At 35.9% G+C, this 19,260-nt stretch overlaps 1 protein-coding gene across 5 annotated transcripts in view; it reads left to right on the top strand.

Moving 5' to 3' along the window:
* LOC309485284 (uncharacterized protein) overlaps window positions 1-19,260 on the top strand; it is an 86,028-nt gene that overhangs the window by 29,053 nt on the left and 37,715 nt on the right. For all 5 annotated transcript variants that reach the window (XM_082152047.1, XM_082152046.1, XM_082152045.1 and 2 more), the window contains 11 exons: window positions 4,117-4,317; window positions 6,585-6,702; window positions 7,750-7,942; window positions 8,267-8,414; window positions 9,384-9,558; window positions 10,860-11,037; window positions 12,992-13,118; window positions 13,830-13,949; window positions 16,698-16,839; window positions 16,995-17,107; window positions 18,461-18,614. In XM_082152047.1, the coding sequence (XP_082008173.1) occupies window positions 4,117-4,317; window positions 6,585-6,702; window positions 7,750-7,942; window positions 8,267-8,414; window positions 9,384-9,558; window positions 10,860-11,037; window positions 12,992-13,118; window positions 13,830-13,949; window positions 16,698-16,839; window positions 16,995-17,107; window positions 18,461-18,614 (1,669 nt within the window). The remainder of the gene's footprint in view (window positions 1-4,116; window positions 4,318-6,584; window positions 6,703-7,749; window positions 7,943-8,266; window positions 8,415-9,383; window positions 9,559-10,859; window positions 11,038-12,991; window positions 13,119-13,829; window positions 13,950-16,697; window positions 16,840-16,994; window positions 17,108-18,460; window positions 18,615-19,260) is intronic.

Genomic DNA, 19,260 nt, shown 5'->3' with positions numbered 1-19,260 from the left:
ATGGTTGTTTTCACATTAGATTATGTTTATTTTTCTGACCCCATTGACAGATATTTGTTCTTGTTTTAATCACAAACTCATTTTAATAAGATAAATGTTTTGTTTTCTGAAAAATGTATCAATTAAGTGCCTTAATGCTTTAAATTAAGTTTGTTTTTTCCCCCCATTGTAATATATTTGGGATGCACTTAAAGCCTATATGTATTATGCATTATAAAGGTATTCATAAAGCACGTTATAATTAGGGCTGCATGCCTTTTGTGCTTGAAGGGACACGAACACACGACATTGTCAATATGCCCGTCTCGGCGAGTATCCTCGTAAACACAGTTGCTTATGAACGTAATCAATTGAGAAAGAAAACGGATGCGTATCGTTATATTGGATCCATGCATTAGTTCTTAAAGTGACAGCAGCCTAATAAACCTGCCTCTGTCTGCGTCACTAATGTTCATCAAACAATAAGAGACAAAGAATTAATCTTAGTTAAGGCGAGACACGGCAGGCAAAAACATCGTTTTTTTTACTGGTCAATTTTGAGATTTTGGACTATTTGTCTTCAATTGCATGTCTTCTTTCAGACTTGTGGTGAAAAAAAGTCAGAAATACACATTTAGGTCTTTATTTTACTACACTTTGTCTATTTGCGTCTGTAGATTTCTCATAAATTCAACAAAAGTTGGCGTTGTTAATCCTCCCGCTGCTCCGCGATCGCTGTCTGCTCCCTGTCATCACACACACCGCTGGAAAGCTCGCTCTCTCCTGTACAATGCTGTCGCATCCAAATAGGGTCATTTCCTTTTTATCAGTGACCAATCGTGAAAGTACAATGGGGCATTTAACTCTAAAAGCGAAATCTCATTGGCTGATGTCAATTTCTGACAACGTGATTGGTTCAGATGCATCACGTGACGTGCTCTGACATTTTCACTGGGGTTCTGTTCAGTTGAAGGCCATAAATGCTATGTTATATAAGTTTTGATGTGTTTTAGGTGGTTTATATTGTTTGATTGCTAATGATTTGATAAGATATTGTGTCTGTAAATAGTTTTTTCCACTAAAAAAGTATGAATTTTTACAGTACAAATCTTTAAAGGCCGTTTTCTCCAAATGGGTTTTTTCTCATACTCTGAGCCAGAAATGTCCACTTCAGCAGCACTTACATACACCAAACTCTCCAGTTGTATTCCTATCTATATTCTTAAGGTTTTTACAGAGGGGTTTGTTCATATATCGTTCAGATTCTGATTTATACAACATTTTATACCTAAAAACGGGGCGAAACTGGATTTTTTTTTGGCGTGATAAAAAGGAGTGATAAAAAGAGATATCCAAAATCCCCTCTGTAAAAACCTTTGACTCTAATATGTCAACAAAATTAAACAATTTTTAATCCGGCTTTATCCAATGTTCAGATTTCTCTTCTGGAAATATATGTAAATTAGTGCATTTTTAATGAGATAATACCTAATTTGCATATTTAAACATAAATATTCTAAAAACTTGTAATACAAAAGATATTTGTCTTAATGTCAGTAATCAACCAGGGAAGTTTTGTGCTGATATCTATTAGTCTTTTTTTTTTTTTTTTCTTAAAGCTAAAATTTTCTATTTAATTTATACGGTGAAGACAGAAATGTATACAGTAATTTATACGCACTGTTTATTTCAGTTTTATCTTTGTTCTGTTGTATCAAAATAGAGCTATTCAAGTCATTTGGTTAATCATTTGCATATCGCAGAAAAACAAATATCGCAATGTAAATATTTTCCAATATCATGCAGCCCTAGTTATAATTATAATTATACCCTATTATAAGTAATTGCAACCAAAGTTAAAATGCATTATAATATTTGCAAATTCCTTGTTGCGTCTGAAATGAGTTGCTTGTCAGTGTTTTAATCCATTATACTTTCTAGGGGTGAATTGATAAGTATTATAATGCATTATAACTGTGGGTATTATTATTCATAGGATCATACAATGCATTATAAGGCATGAATGCGTAAAAAATACTTTTATAATGCATTATATACGAAGGCTTTAAGTGAAATGTTACTGATATATTTGAACTGTATTTTTATTTGAGAATGTTGAGATGTTTGTGCTGGAAAACAAGACAGAAACACTGAGGAAGAACATCATTTATTGCAGTGGTGTTTGTCAAATATTGCTAGGCGAAGATCATTTTCCCATTTTCCCAACCTTTGATTTTAATAACGTATTAGTAAATGTTGAAATTAATACTAACTGAGATTGATCAATGCAGTTGATGTTCACTAAGGTAGTTAACTAATGTTAACTGATGGACCTTACTGTAAAGTGTGACCAATATTGCTAGGCGAAGATCATTTTCCCATCATCACTGGGATGTTAGACGAGACGTCTCGTGGGTGGGAACCAGAGGCTCTCGAGGCGGGAGAAAGTCCTGTATCTAGGTTGTTGTCATGACAACCGTTGCCGAGTGTCATTCTTCGAGGGTTAGAGGTTCAGTCTCCTGTCACATCATTAGTCTCGAGTGCCTTTCTTCATTCCCATAATGACACGAGAGCGCCGGATCCCACTCTCCCTGCTGGATAGTTGGTTTATGATTAGCCTTAGACTGGCATTTGGCAGCTAATTTCTGATTGGACGAGTCACGGCGTGTTTTGCTGCTTGGCTATAAATGACCTAAAGTTGCAAAGTCTCCCTGTAGTCAATAATTGTATCTTTTAAAACTCATCTTTGATCACAAAAATATGTAAAAGTTTTTTCCTTGAAAAAAATGTCTTCATGTCTTAAAATATCTTGACTGTAACTCGACACCCTTGCCTCATTTAGTATGCGTGGTTCTATGAATATGCAAATGAGCCCCGCCTCCACTCACTCACTCAGCTCAGAGATCCACTGGTTGACGATCACACGTTGATCTGATTGGTTACAAGGTAGTTTGTGACGTCAGAAACACCAGCGATTTCAAAGCGTGTGTTTGAGACTGTCTTTGGTTCACTGCAGTTTTAAGGAGGAAATACTCAGCAATGCTGTCGACTTATGAACTTACACATGGTTTGTCTTAAAGCATATTAAAAACACCACATAGACACATAAACAACATTAAAAGCTGGATTTACACCACAGGGGGACTTTATTAAATTAAACCTACCAAATATTCTTTAAAAGTAATTATCTTTGGGAACACTTTATTTACAGTGTCATTGTTACACGTTACATGTTGTTACTGAAGTTATAATAACTCTAAATTATGCATAATTACATGCAACTAGCCCCAAACCAAACCCCATTACTAACCCTATAATATGTAGATGTAGTCAGTTATTAATACTCAGTACTTAAGTTAGGGTTAGACAATAAAGTGCAACCCACTTTAAAATAAGGTTTCACTTGTTAACATTAGTCTATGCATGAACTAACATTAACAATGAGCAATATATCTTCACAGCTTTTATTAAGCTTTGCCAATGTTCATGTTTGTGTTGGTTCACAGTGCAATTACTAATGCAATCTTAGAATAAAGTGAATCTAACTCACTTTTTAAGGTTAGCTTTTTCCTAAAGGTTTTTATTATTTTGTATTCCAGTGTGTTCTTTAGTTTTTCATCTCTATCTGTGTTTTTTTTCTTTTCTCTTTACATTTTTATTGTGTAAAGTGCCTTGAGAAGCTGCTTTAAAGGCGCTATATAAAATAAAGTTTATTATTATTATATTATTGCTTTTCTTACTTAGTATTTTTGTCTTGTTTCCAGTCCAAATATCATTTCATAACATTTCTTAAATCAAGATGCATTTACTAAAGTAGTAACATGACATACGATATTAAGTCTTGTTTATTTAAGTGATTAATTAAGTGAGTTGATGCTTAAAACAAGCAAAATTATCTTCCAAATATTGTTCTGTTTGAATTAAGATTATTTTTCTGACCCCATTGGCAGATAATTAAGCTTTTTTTAAGCATAAACTCACTTAATTTTGATTAATTCCCCCGGAAAACAGGACGTAATATCTTTTGTCATTTTACTCATCTAGTAAATGCATCTTGATTTAAGAATTTCTAGATATTTGGACTGGAAACAAGACAAGTGTTTTTATGATTTGGTGTGTTTTGCTTGTTTTGTGCAGGTGTTCTTGGAGCCGCTCTCTAAAGTGCTCGGTCAGGCCAGATCTAAAGCTCTCCTGCTGGACGCTGCCCGTTCAGACACGCGTCACCTGATCAAACTGCATCAGATGGGGCTTCTTCTGGGAATAACCGAGTGGAGAGGAGACTTCAACAGCAAACTGGTTTCTCCAGCTCGTCCCGAAGTGCCCGCACAAGTCAAGAAGGTCAGAGTTCTCTTCCTCATTTCAAACTGGATTCTGTAGACACCAAAACTGGGCTGTTTCAAACACTGGTTTAACTTTTGGTGACTATACAAATGCGCACTTTTAAATGTTTCCAAAAGTTTATAAAATACAGTAACTGTTCTCATCTCATTACGAGGAGGGCTGCATCGAAATTAAACCGAAATTGCATTATGACTGCGATTTAATTAAATTAATATATGCGCTGCATGTTCCAGTTTGAAGCACAAATCTGTGTTTATTTACATATGAGCAGCTCATTTGAGTTGATTTAATGTGCATTTTTCTTAAATTGACAATGGAATATATATATATATATATATATATATATATATACACATATATTTGTATTTTTTAGCAATTTAATAATGATTATTATTTATGAATAATAATAATAATAACATTTAGTTGTAGTATTATTTCTACTATTATTTACAGCCATTCTGATATATGTGACCCGATCTGGCGAAATGAGTCGGAAGTCGCAACGTTCCATTTTAAGATATGGGCCGTTTATGTGGAAAAACAATGAAATAATAGATTTTTTTTATTATTATTATTATTGCTAAATTTCAAAGAACAGACATTCAAAAATAATCTCCTAAAGTTTCGTAGTCCAGATAATTGAGAAAATGTATTTAAATGACTATTAAAGTTTACAAAGTTTTACTAAATTCGCTGGAAATGAATATTGCTTTTCTCAACTCCTCTCATCACCTCTGAGCATTTCCCGGGAATCCCCTCAAACGTCTCTGCTTTCCAAATATGGTGTTACACGTTGTATAGAACCAATCATAAAGCTTAGAAATGTACACAAACGCTGATCATTTGTCAATGGGAAGCCCCGTTTCAACTGACCGGCACGCGATTGGTCCAGCCATCCTCCTGTCAGACTCGTAGCGCTATGTGTAAACAAGCTAGCAGATCTCCTCAGAAAGATTAAATATTATTAATTTGAGAAATGTCGCTGTCAAAAGAGAGCAAAGTCGCCAAAAAGTCGCCAAAAGCGTTGAACTCACTGGAGGCTTCAAACCTAAGCTCTGCTGCTGGTCATCAAGAGTGGCTAAGGCTAGTCAGTGATTGTTTTGGATCTGGAGACGTGTCATCCTCTGATGACAGCGACAGCCCTGTGGTATTTATCGTGTATGGATGTGAGTGAGTGCAATTATTCTGTGAGTGTATTTATCTGCAAGGAGAATCCATTACAATGTGTTTGATTTATTTTAACCCAATATTTAACTGTTGGTATCTCCGTTATGAATATGTTACACTGTTATTGTCATCTAGCCTACACAAAGATATGATTGCATAGGCTAACATTATTTGTTCTCTGTTTCCTTGTCTCTCTGCCTCTCTCACTTTCTCTCTCTCTCTCTATCTCTCTCTCTCTCTCTCTCTCTCTCTCTCTCTCTCTCTCTCTCTCACACACACACACACACACACACACACACACACACACACACACACACACACACACACACACACACACACACCTTCTCTCAAGCAAAACTGTAGCACCTCTGTTCAATCTTTCTGATTTTAGTAAATGTTTGTAAAAGTGCCTTTTAAATTATTTATTCAAATTAAAAAAATTAAAATAATTTGAGCTTTAGCCTGGCATAATAGCATATATTAATGTCTTTGGTCAAATTAAGCTGTACAATAAATAGTTCATCCCTTTAAATGCAATGGATTTTGAAAGATATCAACAAAAAACGGGCAAAAAACTTTAAAAGTGATTTTCTCAGGTTTTCAATTGGAAAAAGAGGGCAGACGACCATAATTCAAATGTGTATATCTTTACAACCATTCAAGGTATGACTTTGACTAGGATATCAGTTGAAAGCTTATGGTCTCCTCTTTCCATTAATACCAAAATCTCAATTTTGAAGTTTGGGTCACTGTGACTCATTTTGCTGGATCAGGTCACATATATAAACACAACATTTTGGACATATTGTGCAGTACTACAACAAAAAAGGCTGAATTTTTTTAAATCGCATTTTAAGTCTCAATTGCAATCTTTATCATGAAAAATCATGCATCTCTAATTTAAAGTCATAAATGATAACCTGCAGACAATGCAAAAGCAATTTAACACAACTATATAAGTATAACGATATAACTATATATATGTTTTTGCCTTTACGCTGCTTCTGAGTGGCGTTCCTGGAAGCATGTGAAGTCACTGAATGAGAACATGTTCAGATTTAGGGTTTATTCATCAAACACTTTCCCCATCTCTGCAGTTTGTGGTGGAGGACTCGATGAGTGACATGTCTTCAGTGGTGAGTCTGAATGAGATGGAGAACGATGAGCAAATGCTCAGCTCTTCGTCCAGCAGCCCGAGAGGAGCCCGACTGCAGGGTGAGCGTCACTCGCTTCTCAGTCAGATGAGCGTCATGTTAGGGATATGTGTGGAACACTGTGGTGAAAGCACATGACAAACCTGCAGTTGTGCAGTTGCAGAAGCTTAATTAAAGACTTGTTTAATTCTTAGGCTCAGTGAGAGGGATTTTACTGCAAACCTTAACAATGAAATAAAAGAACAATACAAAATAGGGATTAGCGTGTAGGATCATATGGCTTAAAAATGAAAGATAGACAATAAAAAAGTGATAAAATGTGTAGAAGAATATGATTTAAATGACGTAAATTAATGATAAAAGTGATAGAAATGTGTAGAAAAATGTCTTAAAAATTTAATTAAAAACCAATAAAAAGTGCTAAACGTGTGAAGGAAAATATGGTTTAAAATGATATAAAATAAGAATAAAAAGTAATAAAATGTAGGAAAATATGGCTTAAAAATGATATAAAATAAGAATAAAAAGTGATAAAATGTAGAAAAATATGGCTTAGAAATTATATAAAATAATAAGAATAAAGAGATAAAAATGTGTAGAAAATATGGCTTAAATATTATATAAAATAACAATAAAAGTGATAAAATGTGTAGAAAATATGGCTTAAAATGAAATGAACAATAAAAAAGTGATAATGTCTTGAAAAAGAGTTTAAAATGTAATAAAAGAACATTAAAAAGCGATTTTTTTTAATCAAAATATGGTTTAAAATTAAATAAAAAAACAATAAAAAAATGTTTAAAAAAAGTGTAGGAAAAGAGTTTCAAATTAAATAAAAGAACAATAAAAAAGCTGATAAAAATGCATATCAAAATATGCTTTAAAATTAAATAAAAGAACAAATTGTTTAAAATGGAATAAAAGAATGATAAAAAAAGGTTTAGAAAAATATTGTTTCAAATGAAATAAATGAACAATAAAGAAGTGTTAAAATGTGTAGAAGAATATGGTCTAAAATTAAATAAAAGAACAATAAAAAGGTGTTAAAATGTGTAGAAAACTGCCCCCTTTTAAAGCCCTTTTTTTCTTCTGAAATGACTTCATCCAGACAGTGAAGATGATGATGAAGATGATGAAGAAGAGCAGATGTACGAGCTGGTGTCTGAGGACAATGCAGAGGCAGACAGCAGTGATGAAGAGGAGGAGGAGGAGGACAGAGAAAACTCCACTACTGATGATAAACCAGAGGAAGAAGAGGAGGAAGAGCTCGATCAGCACAGAGCCATCATAGAGGACATCAGGTGCGTTCAGCTCATGAAGCTCGAGTGCAATCGCACGCTCCATCGCTGATAAGTAGGGGTGGAACGGATCACAAAATTCATGTTTCGGATCATTTACGGTTTTTGAGCCACGGATTGGATAATTTTTCGGATCAGCAAAAATACCCTGATATATATATATGGGGGGGGGGTGGGGGGGGGATAACTTTGCCTCCCTCTCTCTCTCTCTCTCTCTCTCACTCTCTCTCTCTCTGCATGTGTGTGAGGCTGATCTGTACAGGTCATAGATCATCTGTGACCCGTTGCACCCCTGATCTGCTGACGCTGTTTGTGCTGATGTTGCAGGAAAGCTGAGTTCGGCATCGGCGTGGAGCTGAACGAGGAGGGCCAGAACCTGATGAAGAAGCAGCAGGCGAGACTGGGCCGCAGTCTGGAGCGCCTCTCCACCGAGCTCTACAGCAAAGACACACACTTCGTCCTCGAGCTCATTCAGGTCCAGACCAGCATATCCTCTATAGCAGTGTTAATTTCGGTGACGAATAATTTTCGTCGACAACATTTTTTCACAGACGAAAACGAGACAAGAACTAAATAAAAACCAGTTTTGAATGACAAAAACAATGTCAAAAATCTATTGAAATTTTTGTCAACGTTTATTAACTAGACAGAAATGTTCAGTAGGGACGATCTTGGGAAGAGATCCAGTCAGAACGTGTGGAAAGTGTCAATTGCGTGAGTCTCACGCTGAGTGTGCGAGAGTCGGCAGCCCTGGAGTCTTTAATGTCATACAGTGATCCATAATAAATAGGGCGGTAACAATATAGCATGTCATAATATCGCAGTACAAAAATGCAACAATATGTATCGTATCGTATCGTTCAACCAAAAATGAAAATTACTGTGTGAGAAAAAATTCTAGTTTTTCAGAGTTGTAGTGTCAGTACAACATTAAACTACTGTATATAACGCTGAATATAATGTATAATAATGCAATGGGGGAATATTTGTGGGTCCTGATTATGCCATATGTTACCAGTAAAAAGTGTCCGACATTAATTAAAATATATCTAGTCAGTGAAAGAGTGCAAACATATTCGTCTAAAATAATTCAGTATTTTCATCTTCAGAATCATGAATATTGTTATTCTGGCGTCTCTATTGTCCTGTATTGGGTTTCAGCACTAAGTCCAAACCTATTCATTTACACACACAATGTAACACCAAATTAGCATTTTAATCAACAGTAAATTTTTTGTTAACCTTTTATCATATGTAATATGGTATCGTGAGTTCAGTATCGGATCGTGACATGAGGGGATCGTTACACCACTAAAAAATAAAGATGTTAAATGGTTTTGAATCATACACTACCAGGTGTAATTTTGGAATAAGTTGTTTTTGAGAGCTGTCAGCCCTGATCCTCCACGTGTTTGACCTCGGCTGTGTGTGTGTGTGTGTGCAGAACGCTGATGATAACAGTTATCCTGAGGGTGGAGAGACACCGGCTCTGATGTTCGTGGTGGAGAGAGACTGCATCACCATCATGAACAACGAGAGTGGCTTCGAGGAGAGGAACGTGCGGGCCGTCTGTGACGTCGGCAGGAGCACCAAAGGAAAACACAAATATGGCTACATCGGTACTATCTATCTATCTATCTATCTATCTATCTATCCATCCATCTATCTATCTATCTATCTATCTATCTATCTATCCATCCATCCATCCATCTATCTATCTATCTATCTATCTATCTATCTATCTATCTATCTATCTATCTATCTATCTATCATCCATCCATCCATCCATCCATCCATCCATCCATCCATCCATCCATCCATCCATCCATCCATCCATCCATCCATCCATCCATCCATCCATCCATCCATCCATCCATCCATCCATCCATCCATCCATCCATCCATCCATCCATCCATCCATCCATCCATCCATCCATCCATCCGTCTATCTATCTATCTATCTATCTATCTATCTATCTATCTATCTATCTATCTATCCATCCATCCATCATCCGTCTATCTATCTATCTATCTATCTATCCATCCATCCATCCATCCATCCATCCATCCATCCATCCATCCATCCATCCATCCATCCATCCATCTATCTATCTATTTATCTATCTCTATCTATCTATCTATCTATCTATCTATCTCTATCTATCTATCTAGGCTTCTAGGTAATTTCATTCTGCCGGCTCAGAAAAGTTAGTAAAGATATCGTTAAAATAGTCCAAGTGACTACAGTGGTTTATAGTTTAAGGTGAACTCACACAGAGAAACACAGAAGAAAATGAATAGTTGAATAGTCGTTATTTTGGGGGGTTTTTGCGCACAAAAAGTATTCTCATCGCTTGATAAACTTAAGGTTGAGCCACTGTAGTCACTTGGACTATTTTAACGATGTCTTTACTAACTTTTCTGAGCCGGCAATGAAATTACCTAGAAGCCTATGGAGGAGGGAGACAGCTCTCAGATTTCATCAAAAATATCTTAATTTGTGTTCCGAGTTTTCATTTTTGGGTGAACTAACCCTTTAATCTTTCATCTATTGTTTTGTCTGTCTGTACATCCATTCATCCATCCAGTGTAGCCATAATTTGTAGTGTAAACATGAATCTCTTCTGATGCGTCTCAGATGTAAGCCATCCACTGTATTACTGAAGGGTTCTAACCGGTTTCAGTTTCACACAGCTTTAAAAGAAAATGTAATACGTAATGCATGTGTTTGACTCAAAATAACTTGAATTTTAATCTAAGAATGACTCTTTACCAGTGCAGTAACAGACTAGGATAATGAATGATGCATGTTTTACCAAAATAAAGAGTCCCTCCTTTTAGAAAGCACATTCTCAGCTGGATCTGAACAAACCGCCTGTATTTACCCACAATCTTTCCTCTTTTTTGTTTTGTCATACAGGACAAAAGGGCATTGGCTTTAAATCAGTATTTAAAGTCACCGACTGTCCTGAGATCCACTCCAACGGTTTCCACATTAAATTCGACAAGACCAGCGGCCCCATGGGATACATCTTACCACACTGGGTCGAGCAGGAGAGGCCCGTGAGCCAAGCTGCCAAGGACATCGCAGAACAGAGGTTATAATCACAAGACTCATAAACAACATTGATTTCCCCAGAAATATATTCATAATGATACAATTATTTCATAATGCAAACCTGTAAAGGCCTTGTTGTTGTTGTTCAGGGTTCAGGAACAGGTGCTTAAAGTGCTTGAATTTGACTTTCTGACATTTAAGTCCTGGAAAATCTTTGAAAACAGTAATTTTTATGCTCTTATTCTTCAAGTCAATCATATATTCATGGGAAAAAAAATCAGTTTGAATAAGGAAAGCGATATCTTTGTCATAGTATAGTTAAAGTTACCGTATTCATTGCATGTCCCGCACTTTATTTGTACCATTTTGTTTTATTAGTATATTTTTATTTATCTATTTACCTTTTTTAGAATTTAAAAGATAATATAGTAAGATATTATTTGATAAATGAGATCTCGGATTGTAGTCCTTAAAAAAAAAAAAAAAAAGTAGTGCTTGAAAAGTCCTTAAAAGTTCTGGATTTGGTTTTACGCTGCAAAAAATGCTTTTCTTATGCATTTCCAGTCCAAATATCTAGAAATTCTTACATCAAGATGCATTTACTAGATGAGTAAAATGACATAAGATATTATGTCCTGTTTTCCGGGGGAATTAATCAAAGTTAAGTGAGTTGATGCTTAAAAAAGCAAAATTATCTGCCAATGGGGTCAGAAAAATAATCTTAATTCAAACAGAAACAAGATTATTTTTCTTAAGATTTAAGAAATGTTTGATATTTGGACTGGAAACAAGACAAGAAAAGCACTTTTTGCAGTGCACAGTATCTGCCCGAACTAGGGCTGTCAACGAATATTCTAAATTCGAATATATATTCGAATAGTTTTAAAAAACAGAAATTCGAACGTGAAAATTAATATTCGAATGTGAATTTCGAATATGGAAAAACACGCCCGCGGAAGCAGAGGCGCGGCTGTCTGCTTTGCGAGTGGGCGCGCGCGCTGCCTGAAGCCTTGTTTATACTTTCGCCTGTCTCCGCAGCGCGAGTCTCCGCAGACTGCGCGCGCACCTCCCCCAAACGGACGAGGCGTTTATACTCGACGCGCTCGCCGTTGTACTATTCTTTGAAACGATAGGGGGCGATTCGTGCTCGTGCGGACGCGTCGAGTATAAACAAGACTTGAGGGACAGGTCACACGAGTCGCACTGTCTAGCACAGCGTCACTGCTGAAAGTTGACAGTGCACTAAAAGACAATGGAATAAATTGCAGTCAGTTTTTCCTTTTTTAATACAAGCACCAATAATGTAAGTAGCCTTTTTCTTTTTTAATAGCACTTTATTTTTTATGAACCTCAGGGTAAAAGTTCTTTGTTGTCACATTTCTCGGAATTGTGTGCCTCATTTTATTTAAAGTTAAACAGAAAAGTTCCATGTTTACCACAGCTCAGCTCGCTCGGAGCGTTCAATGTCGGTTCTATACTGTAAAACTTCAATTAATGTTAATACATTTGTTTCAATCACTGAATGAAGCCTGCTATATTTGGGGCAAGAGTCGCGACCTTAAATTGCTTGCACAAAACTCTTGATCAGCACTCAACATGTGCTTATTGTTGTTCATTTTACCGTTATGAGCAGAGAGAGCGTGAGCGCGAGGGCGCGCGAGAGAGAGAGAGAGTGCCTGCGAGTGAGCGAGACTGAGGTCTGTGGTCTTGGCCATTAGTTTATTTACTTGGTTTTGTGTTGGTAATACATTGTCAAATATGTTTAAACTTAAATTAACTACCTATACAAGTTATGTATGTCTCTTTGTATTAATTTGTCCTGTTATTGACGTAATGCGCGTCATTGAAAAAATGCGCAACCAGATGTTCGAATAGTTCGAATATTCGTGTGTTTTTTAGAGGGAATATTCGAACGTCATTTTTGAGCAATTTTGACAGCCCTAGCCCGAACCCTGTTGTTATGAAACGGCTCTTTGGTGTCTTTTTCATTATAGATGGACGACAAAGATCCACCTTCCCCTGCGGTCAGAAAACTACCAGACCAAAAACCTCTTCCATGATGTTCATCCCTCTCTCCTTCTCTTCCTCCATCGCCTTCGGTCCATCACTATCTTCAATGAGGTGAAGACCTGGTGACCCTATAAAACCTACTGGATCATGATTTATACAGTCTCTAAATGATCAGCACGATCTCCTCCAGTCCTTCTGTGTCTGATTGATAGTTCAGACTCTTTTATCATATAAACGTTATTGAGTATAATTGCACAAACTTCAGTCTTTCTGCTGTCAAATCTCCACTGATCTTTGTCAAGTTAACGCAAGAATAACTTTCATATTGTTAGTAATATTTCAGCTGGACTGAAGCAGGTTTACTTGATTATCATACATAATGTTTTATCGAGTATCAAATATCATCAGGCTTTTGGGGAAGGTTTATTTGTTCATCTCTCAATCATCATTGCGTTGAATTGCATTATGTGTTTTAAAACTAAAGAGCTTTGATCATAAAACTAAGCATTTAAATATCAGTTTACTAAGACATTATTGGGGGAAATTGATATTTATATGCATTTTATGTAAGTATCTGCTATACTGGTTTACATTACAAACGTCCATATAAATCCATATCTGCACCAATTGCGTATTTTTGCTCAGTTTGAGTCTTGGATTTAAACTGAGCTGGTTTTTTTCCTCCATATTCTCACTGAGTCTCAGACTATATGAGCCGTAAAAGCCTGATGCAACGATCATTTTTTGGTTTATATATTGAGTGTTATTTCATACGTCAGGCTTTTACGGGTTTACGTGCATTTACTTTTGTTTCTTCTTCAGGCCGAGAAGCGTTTGGTGTCGATGACACGCCGAGATCTGAGCCATAACATCCTGGAAGTGGCTCACACCGGCGGAGAAGAGCGCTGGCTGGTGGTCAAGAGGATGCTTTACCCGAAAAAGGCAAGTCTCACACACATTTACATGTTCACGGACAGTCAGACCAAACATTATTCAGACACCAGATGTCAGTTTTGATATTGTTTGACTAGTGTGTGCAGGACACCATAGCTCATTTATGTAAGTGAGGAGAGCGCAGTAATCTCGCTAAGATGACCGTACCGCTTTATAGCTCTGATATTGTGTAACGTGTCAGTTTATCATTTCTTTATTTTAGTTTTGACACCGTATTATCAGATTAGACACTGAGCGTGAGTTAGACCAAGTACATTCTCCATTATCTTTATATAAATGGATTTTCACCCAAAAGCATGTAAACTTTAGTCCACTCAATCAGAGCTTCAACGTTCATGAAGAGATGGTGAAATAAATCCATACGAATCGAGCGTTTAATCTTTATATGGATGAACAGATTTAATTCAGGCTTTTATTCACATAAAACAAATACAGTCAAACCAGAAATTATTCAGACACCAGATATCATTTTTGATATGTTTTCACTAGTGTGATCAGGACACTATAGCTCATTAGTGTAAGTGAGGAGAGCAGAATAAAGTGACATATTATACCCAACAATTCTTCATACAGTGGAAAATATATTCAAATTTGGGACCAGAAATGATTGGGACACTTTGAGCTGATCATGTTTTCTTCAGTGTTTTGTCTTTAATTGCTAATGCTCTTTTTACACACAGACTGAACAAAATGAAGCATTGCTTGGTGATTGGTTGAGCTAAACTGGTATTATCTAATTGTGTAGTTAAATTTAACAGCTGACAGATATTCAACATAATTCATGTGTGAGACAGTCTAACAGAAGGACGGACAAAACCAGTCAAATATCAACTGAGTTCTGCTCAAATTTTATTACCATTTTCTAAACTATAGTGAATAAACTGTGATAATGTGAGAGATGTTGAAGGTGTCTGACTGTGTCTGAGATGTGCTCATAAACTAAGGGAAGATTGAGACTTGCTTCTGTATTGTTTTCCCGCGTCCATGTCCCAGTTTTACCTTCTTCTAATTGGCCTTAGTTCTCGCTGTGTTCCCGGGATCGGGACGTTACGCAAGCGTTCCTCTCTGCTTTATTCCTCTGGGAAACGTGTTACACTCCCGTCTCATTCAAACTTAATGCAAGGAATCTTATTAGCAAAGTGCAGTGAATGTTTTCCCTTCACATCCGTTTGTACCCTTTGTTCTCAGGGAGAAGTCACAGCACTTTCTGTCCGTCTCCTGTGTGGATGTTCTCTTACTTGTAGTTTTAATACTGGAGACGCCAGTAATAACTCCCTAATTTATATATGTAGATAATGCTCAATATTCTTTAAATAATAATAAAAACACTATTTAATGGAATCCAGCGAATCTCAAAATGAATACATTTTTCAGGCAAATTTTTTGATACATTTTTTCAATCAATAATTTTTTCAATGAAAATTTTAATGCTTTGATGCTTACATGTAAAGATGCTCTTGTAAGAATTATTTTAATCCCTTAACTGTCACCCCCCTTTTTGAGAATGGACATTAAAATGCACTATTCAAACTTAAATGCTTGTAATTCAGGAATGCTTTGTAATATAGACCTAAGTTTGGTCTTGTTTTAAAGACAAGACTCAGCAGATTATCGCTGAAGTGAAAGCACTTTCAAAAAGTAAAGTATGAACAAGTTATGGAAGTTTAAATTTACAGTAAATCAAATATACTGTACATATACTGTATATTTTTTATATTAAATATATATTTTACAAAATATTTTTTACTATAAAATTACTATAAAATCAAAGCCATATATCTAACCAAGTTGTGTTCCAAATTTGAAGTTGATATCACAAAAATTGAAGTTCCCATGAGATTTTGTTTAGGCGTAATACCAGAAATAGCCACCGGGTGACATTGAGTTCCATTGAATTTAACTGTATGCATTCTGCCATAACAAATTAATCAACTTCTGTCCAAATATCACTTCTGTCACAAAATATGGAACCTTGAGACTGACAATATGTGTTTTGTCAAGATTAGAAAATATTTTGATCATAAATTATGAAACATAATGATGCCCAAAAGGGGAGGAGCCTGATAAAATAATTTAGAGTACCGTTTCTATTGTAACGCAAAGTCCAATTTCAAAACAGTTTTCACAGGATGAATTCTGAGATCGTAAGCTTTCAAATGATACCTAATTTATGATAACTACTAAAATATGTAATGTAATAAAAAAAAGGCGATAAAAAAAGATATTATTATGTTTTAGAGGATAATATATATATTATACTTTTTAGAAGATAATATTATTTTATAATTTTTTATTGACAAATACTAGATTATATGTTTTCTTATGAAATTTTAGCATGAAAACCAACGTTTCAATTATTAAAAGTGTGTGCGCTAGAAGATTTTTTGAGGTGCACTCTTGTCATAAATTCATCTATTTCTGTTCCTACATAATTTGTAATAAAAAAAACAGTCCTAAAATATCTATTTAGGAGCCTTAGACCTTTCCAACGATATATAGTCTGTCATGATTAGATTAGGATTTAATTGTAATATAGTGAAGTAAACTTAAACGTCTCGCTAGCCGGACGGTGACACTTTTGTTTTTACATTTTTACAATTTGTTTAATGTAAAAATCCTGTGTATTCCTATATTATAAATAATTCAAAAACCGCAGCTTTTCCTCAGTATTGCTGCATGTCTGACGTTCACCGTTCACTGAATGTCTCCATCGTGTGTCTGTGTTTTCCTCCGCAGATTAAAGAGGACGTGGAGTCGACAGAATTGGCCCTTGCGTTTCAACTCAGCGAATCGTCTTCCTGTGAAGCCAAGCCTCAGAAACAGCCTGTCTTCGCCTTTCTTCCACTGCGCAGCTTTGGCTTCCGTTTCATCATTCAAGGTTAAACACACGTCATGTGACTTTATTGTTGTCTTAAGTGTCATTTTACTGTTTTCTAGGGGTTTCGGACATGGAAAAAGCAGAATAGGTGCTCTTTAAAAATACTGTCTCAGTGATGCTAATAAAACACTGTCTCGTTGTGTGCTGTATTGCAGGTGATTTCGACATCCCTTCCTCCAGAGAAGACGTGGACCGGGACAGTTCCTGGAACCAGTGGCTTCGCTCCGAGATCCCACAACTGTTTGTTCACGCCATGGATGTCTTCAGTGTAAGAGAGGAGTGGGATTGGATACATTTATTCCTATATATTTGCCTTTTAACGCCAGCTTTAGATGGAGCTTAAAGGGATAGAAAATTAGCCCATGCTAGGTGTATATGACATTCTTCTCTCAGACGAACACAATCAGAGTTATATTAAAGGGGTGGTTGATTATGATTTGACTTCTCTAACTTTAGTTAGTGTGTAATGTTGCTGTTTGAGCATAAACAACATCTGCAAAGTTACAACGCTCAAAGCTCAGAGCAAAGGGAGATATTTGCTTTTAAAGAAATTGCTTTTTAAGGACTACAACAAACAGCTGGTAGAGAATACACCACATTCCTCCCGGGTTAGTGACATCACCACATTCCTCCCGGGTTAGTGACATCACCAACCCTCGAATTTACATAAACCCCGCCCCCGGAACACGATTAATAGATTATAATGACAGAATATGCTAATCAATGACTAGAAGATAACTACACATCAGCTACATAAATTCATCAACTAACTTGATGCTTTCCTGTAGCTCAGTGGTAAGAGCATTGCGTTAACAACAAGGTTATGGGTTCGATCCCAGGGGATTGCACATACCTATGTATAAATGTATAGGATAATGCAATGTAAGTCACTTTGGATAAAAGCGTCTGCCAAATGCATAAAAAAAAATGTAACTATTCAGAAATGTCCTGTTGCTTCTACATGTTGTCACTTCTTCTTGAGTCTCTCCATCATTGTCTGACTCCGGTTTGAACATAAAAAGCTAAAAGTTTTTGATATTTTCAGCGCATGTGTGTGTGAGATAAAAGCACACAGGGGGCGGAGCTCATTTGCATTTAAAGGAAAGCTCATTTGCATTTAAAGGAACACACAAAACGGTGTGTTTTTGCTCACCCTCAAAAAGAGACAATTTTAACATGCTATATAAAAATATCTGTGGGGTATTTTGAGCTAAAACTTCACACACACACTCTGGGGACATCAGAGACTTATTTCACATCGTGTGAAAAGGGCATTATACCACCGCTTTAAAGGAGGAGGTGGAGCACTTTTATGACGGATAGATGCACTTTTATGGACTTCAAAACTGCCATTTACTCCCGTTATAAAGCTTGGAAGAGCCAGGACATTTTTTAATATAACTCTGATTGTATTCGTCTGAAAGAAGAATGTCATATACACCTAGGATGACTTCAGGGTGAGTAAATCATGGGCTAATTTTAATTTTTGGGTGAACTAAGGCTCATAAATCTGCTTTTTATCATGTTGCTAGAAAAGAAAAACTTGCTTTCTTTATGTTTCTCTGGTCATCTGAAGGAACATTTGTAGTGCTAACGAGTGCATGCGATGTGAATCCCACAGCAACACCCAGAGTTCAGTGGGCTCGGAGGACTCTGTTACTTTCTGCAGTTTATCCCTCAACCAAGTGAGATCCTGGACTTCTTCAACCCCGTGGCCAATCAGATCATTCAGTTGCTGAAGGGCAAACCGTGCCTCCCTGCGAAAGAGGACAGCGGTGAGGACCAGGGTCAAAGGTTTACTCTTCCATTAAGGGCCATAATGTAGATTTTCCTCAGCTGGACACACACACATATATATATATATATATATATTTTTTTTTTTTTTTTTTTTTTTTTTTTATTAAAAATACAACAACAACAAAAAAGTAATATTGTGAAATATTATTACAATTTAAAATAACTGATGTCTTCAGTGTCACATGATCCTTCAGAAATCATTCTAATATGATGATTTGCTGCTCAAGAAAAATGTATGATTATTATCAGTGTTGAAAACAATTGTGTACATTTTTTTCAGGATTCTTTGATTAATCAAAAGTTTTAACAACAGCATTTATCTATTTATCTTTCTTAATAAAATTGATTAAAATAATGATTAATATTTGGTCAAATTATTCTTTATCATTTAAATCCTAATTAAAATTTTGAACGGCAGTGTGTGTGTGTGTGTGTGTGTGTGTGTGTATGTATATATATATAAACTGATTAAGAAACGTTATTTTTCCATATAGAGCCAATATTTGCCCCCTGGAATTGGTTTTCTGGGGCATATTTAAAAAAATGACCTTAATTACAATAAAACATATTTTGTATTTTAGTATTTTGAGCTAGAACTTGACATACACACTCTGAGACATCACT

The sequence above is a fragment of the Leuciscus leuciscus genome (genome assembly GCF_965113295.1).
Source record: "Leuciscus leuciscus genome assembly, chromosome: 21".
NCBI classification, from domain to species: domain Eukaryota; kingdom Metazoa; phylum Chordata; class Actinopteri; order Cypriniformes; family Leuciscidae; genus Leuciscus; species Leuciscus leuciscus.
Note: the sequence above shows the minus strand (reverse complement) of the source record. Positions and strands in the feature narration are given on the sequence as shown.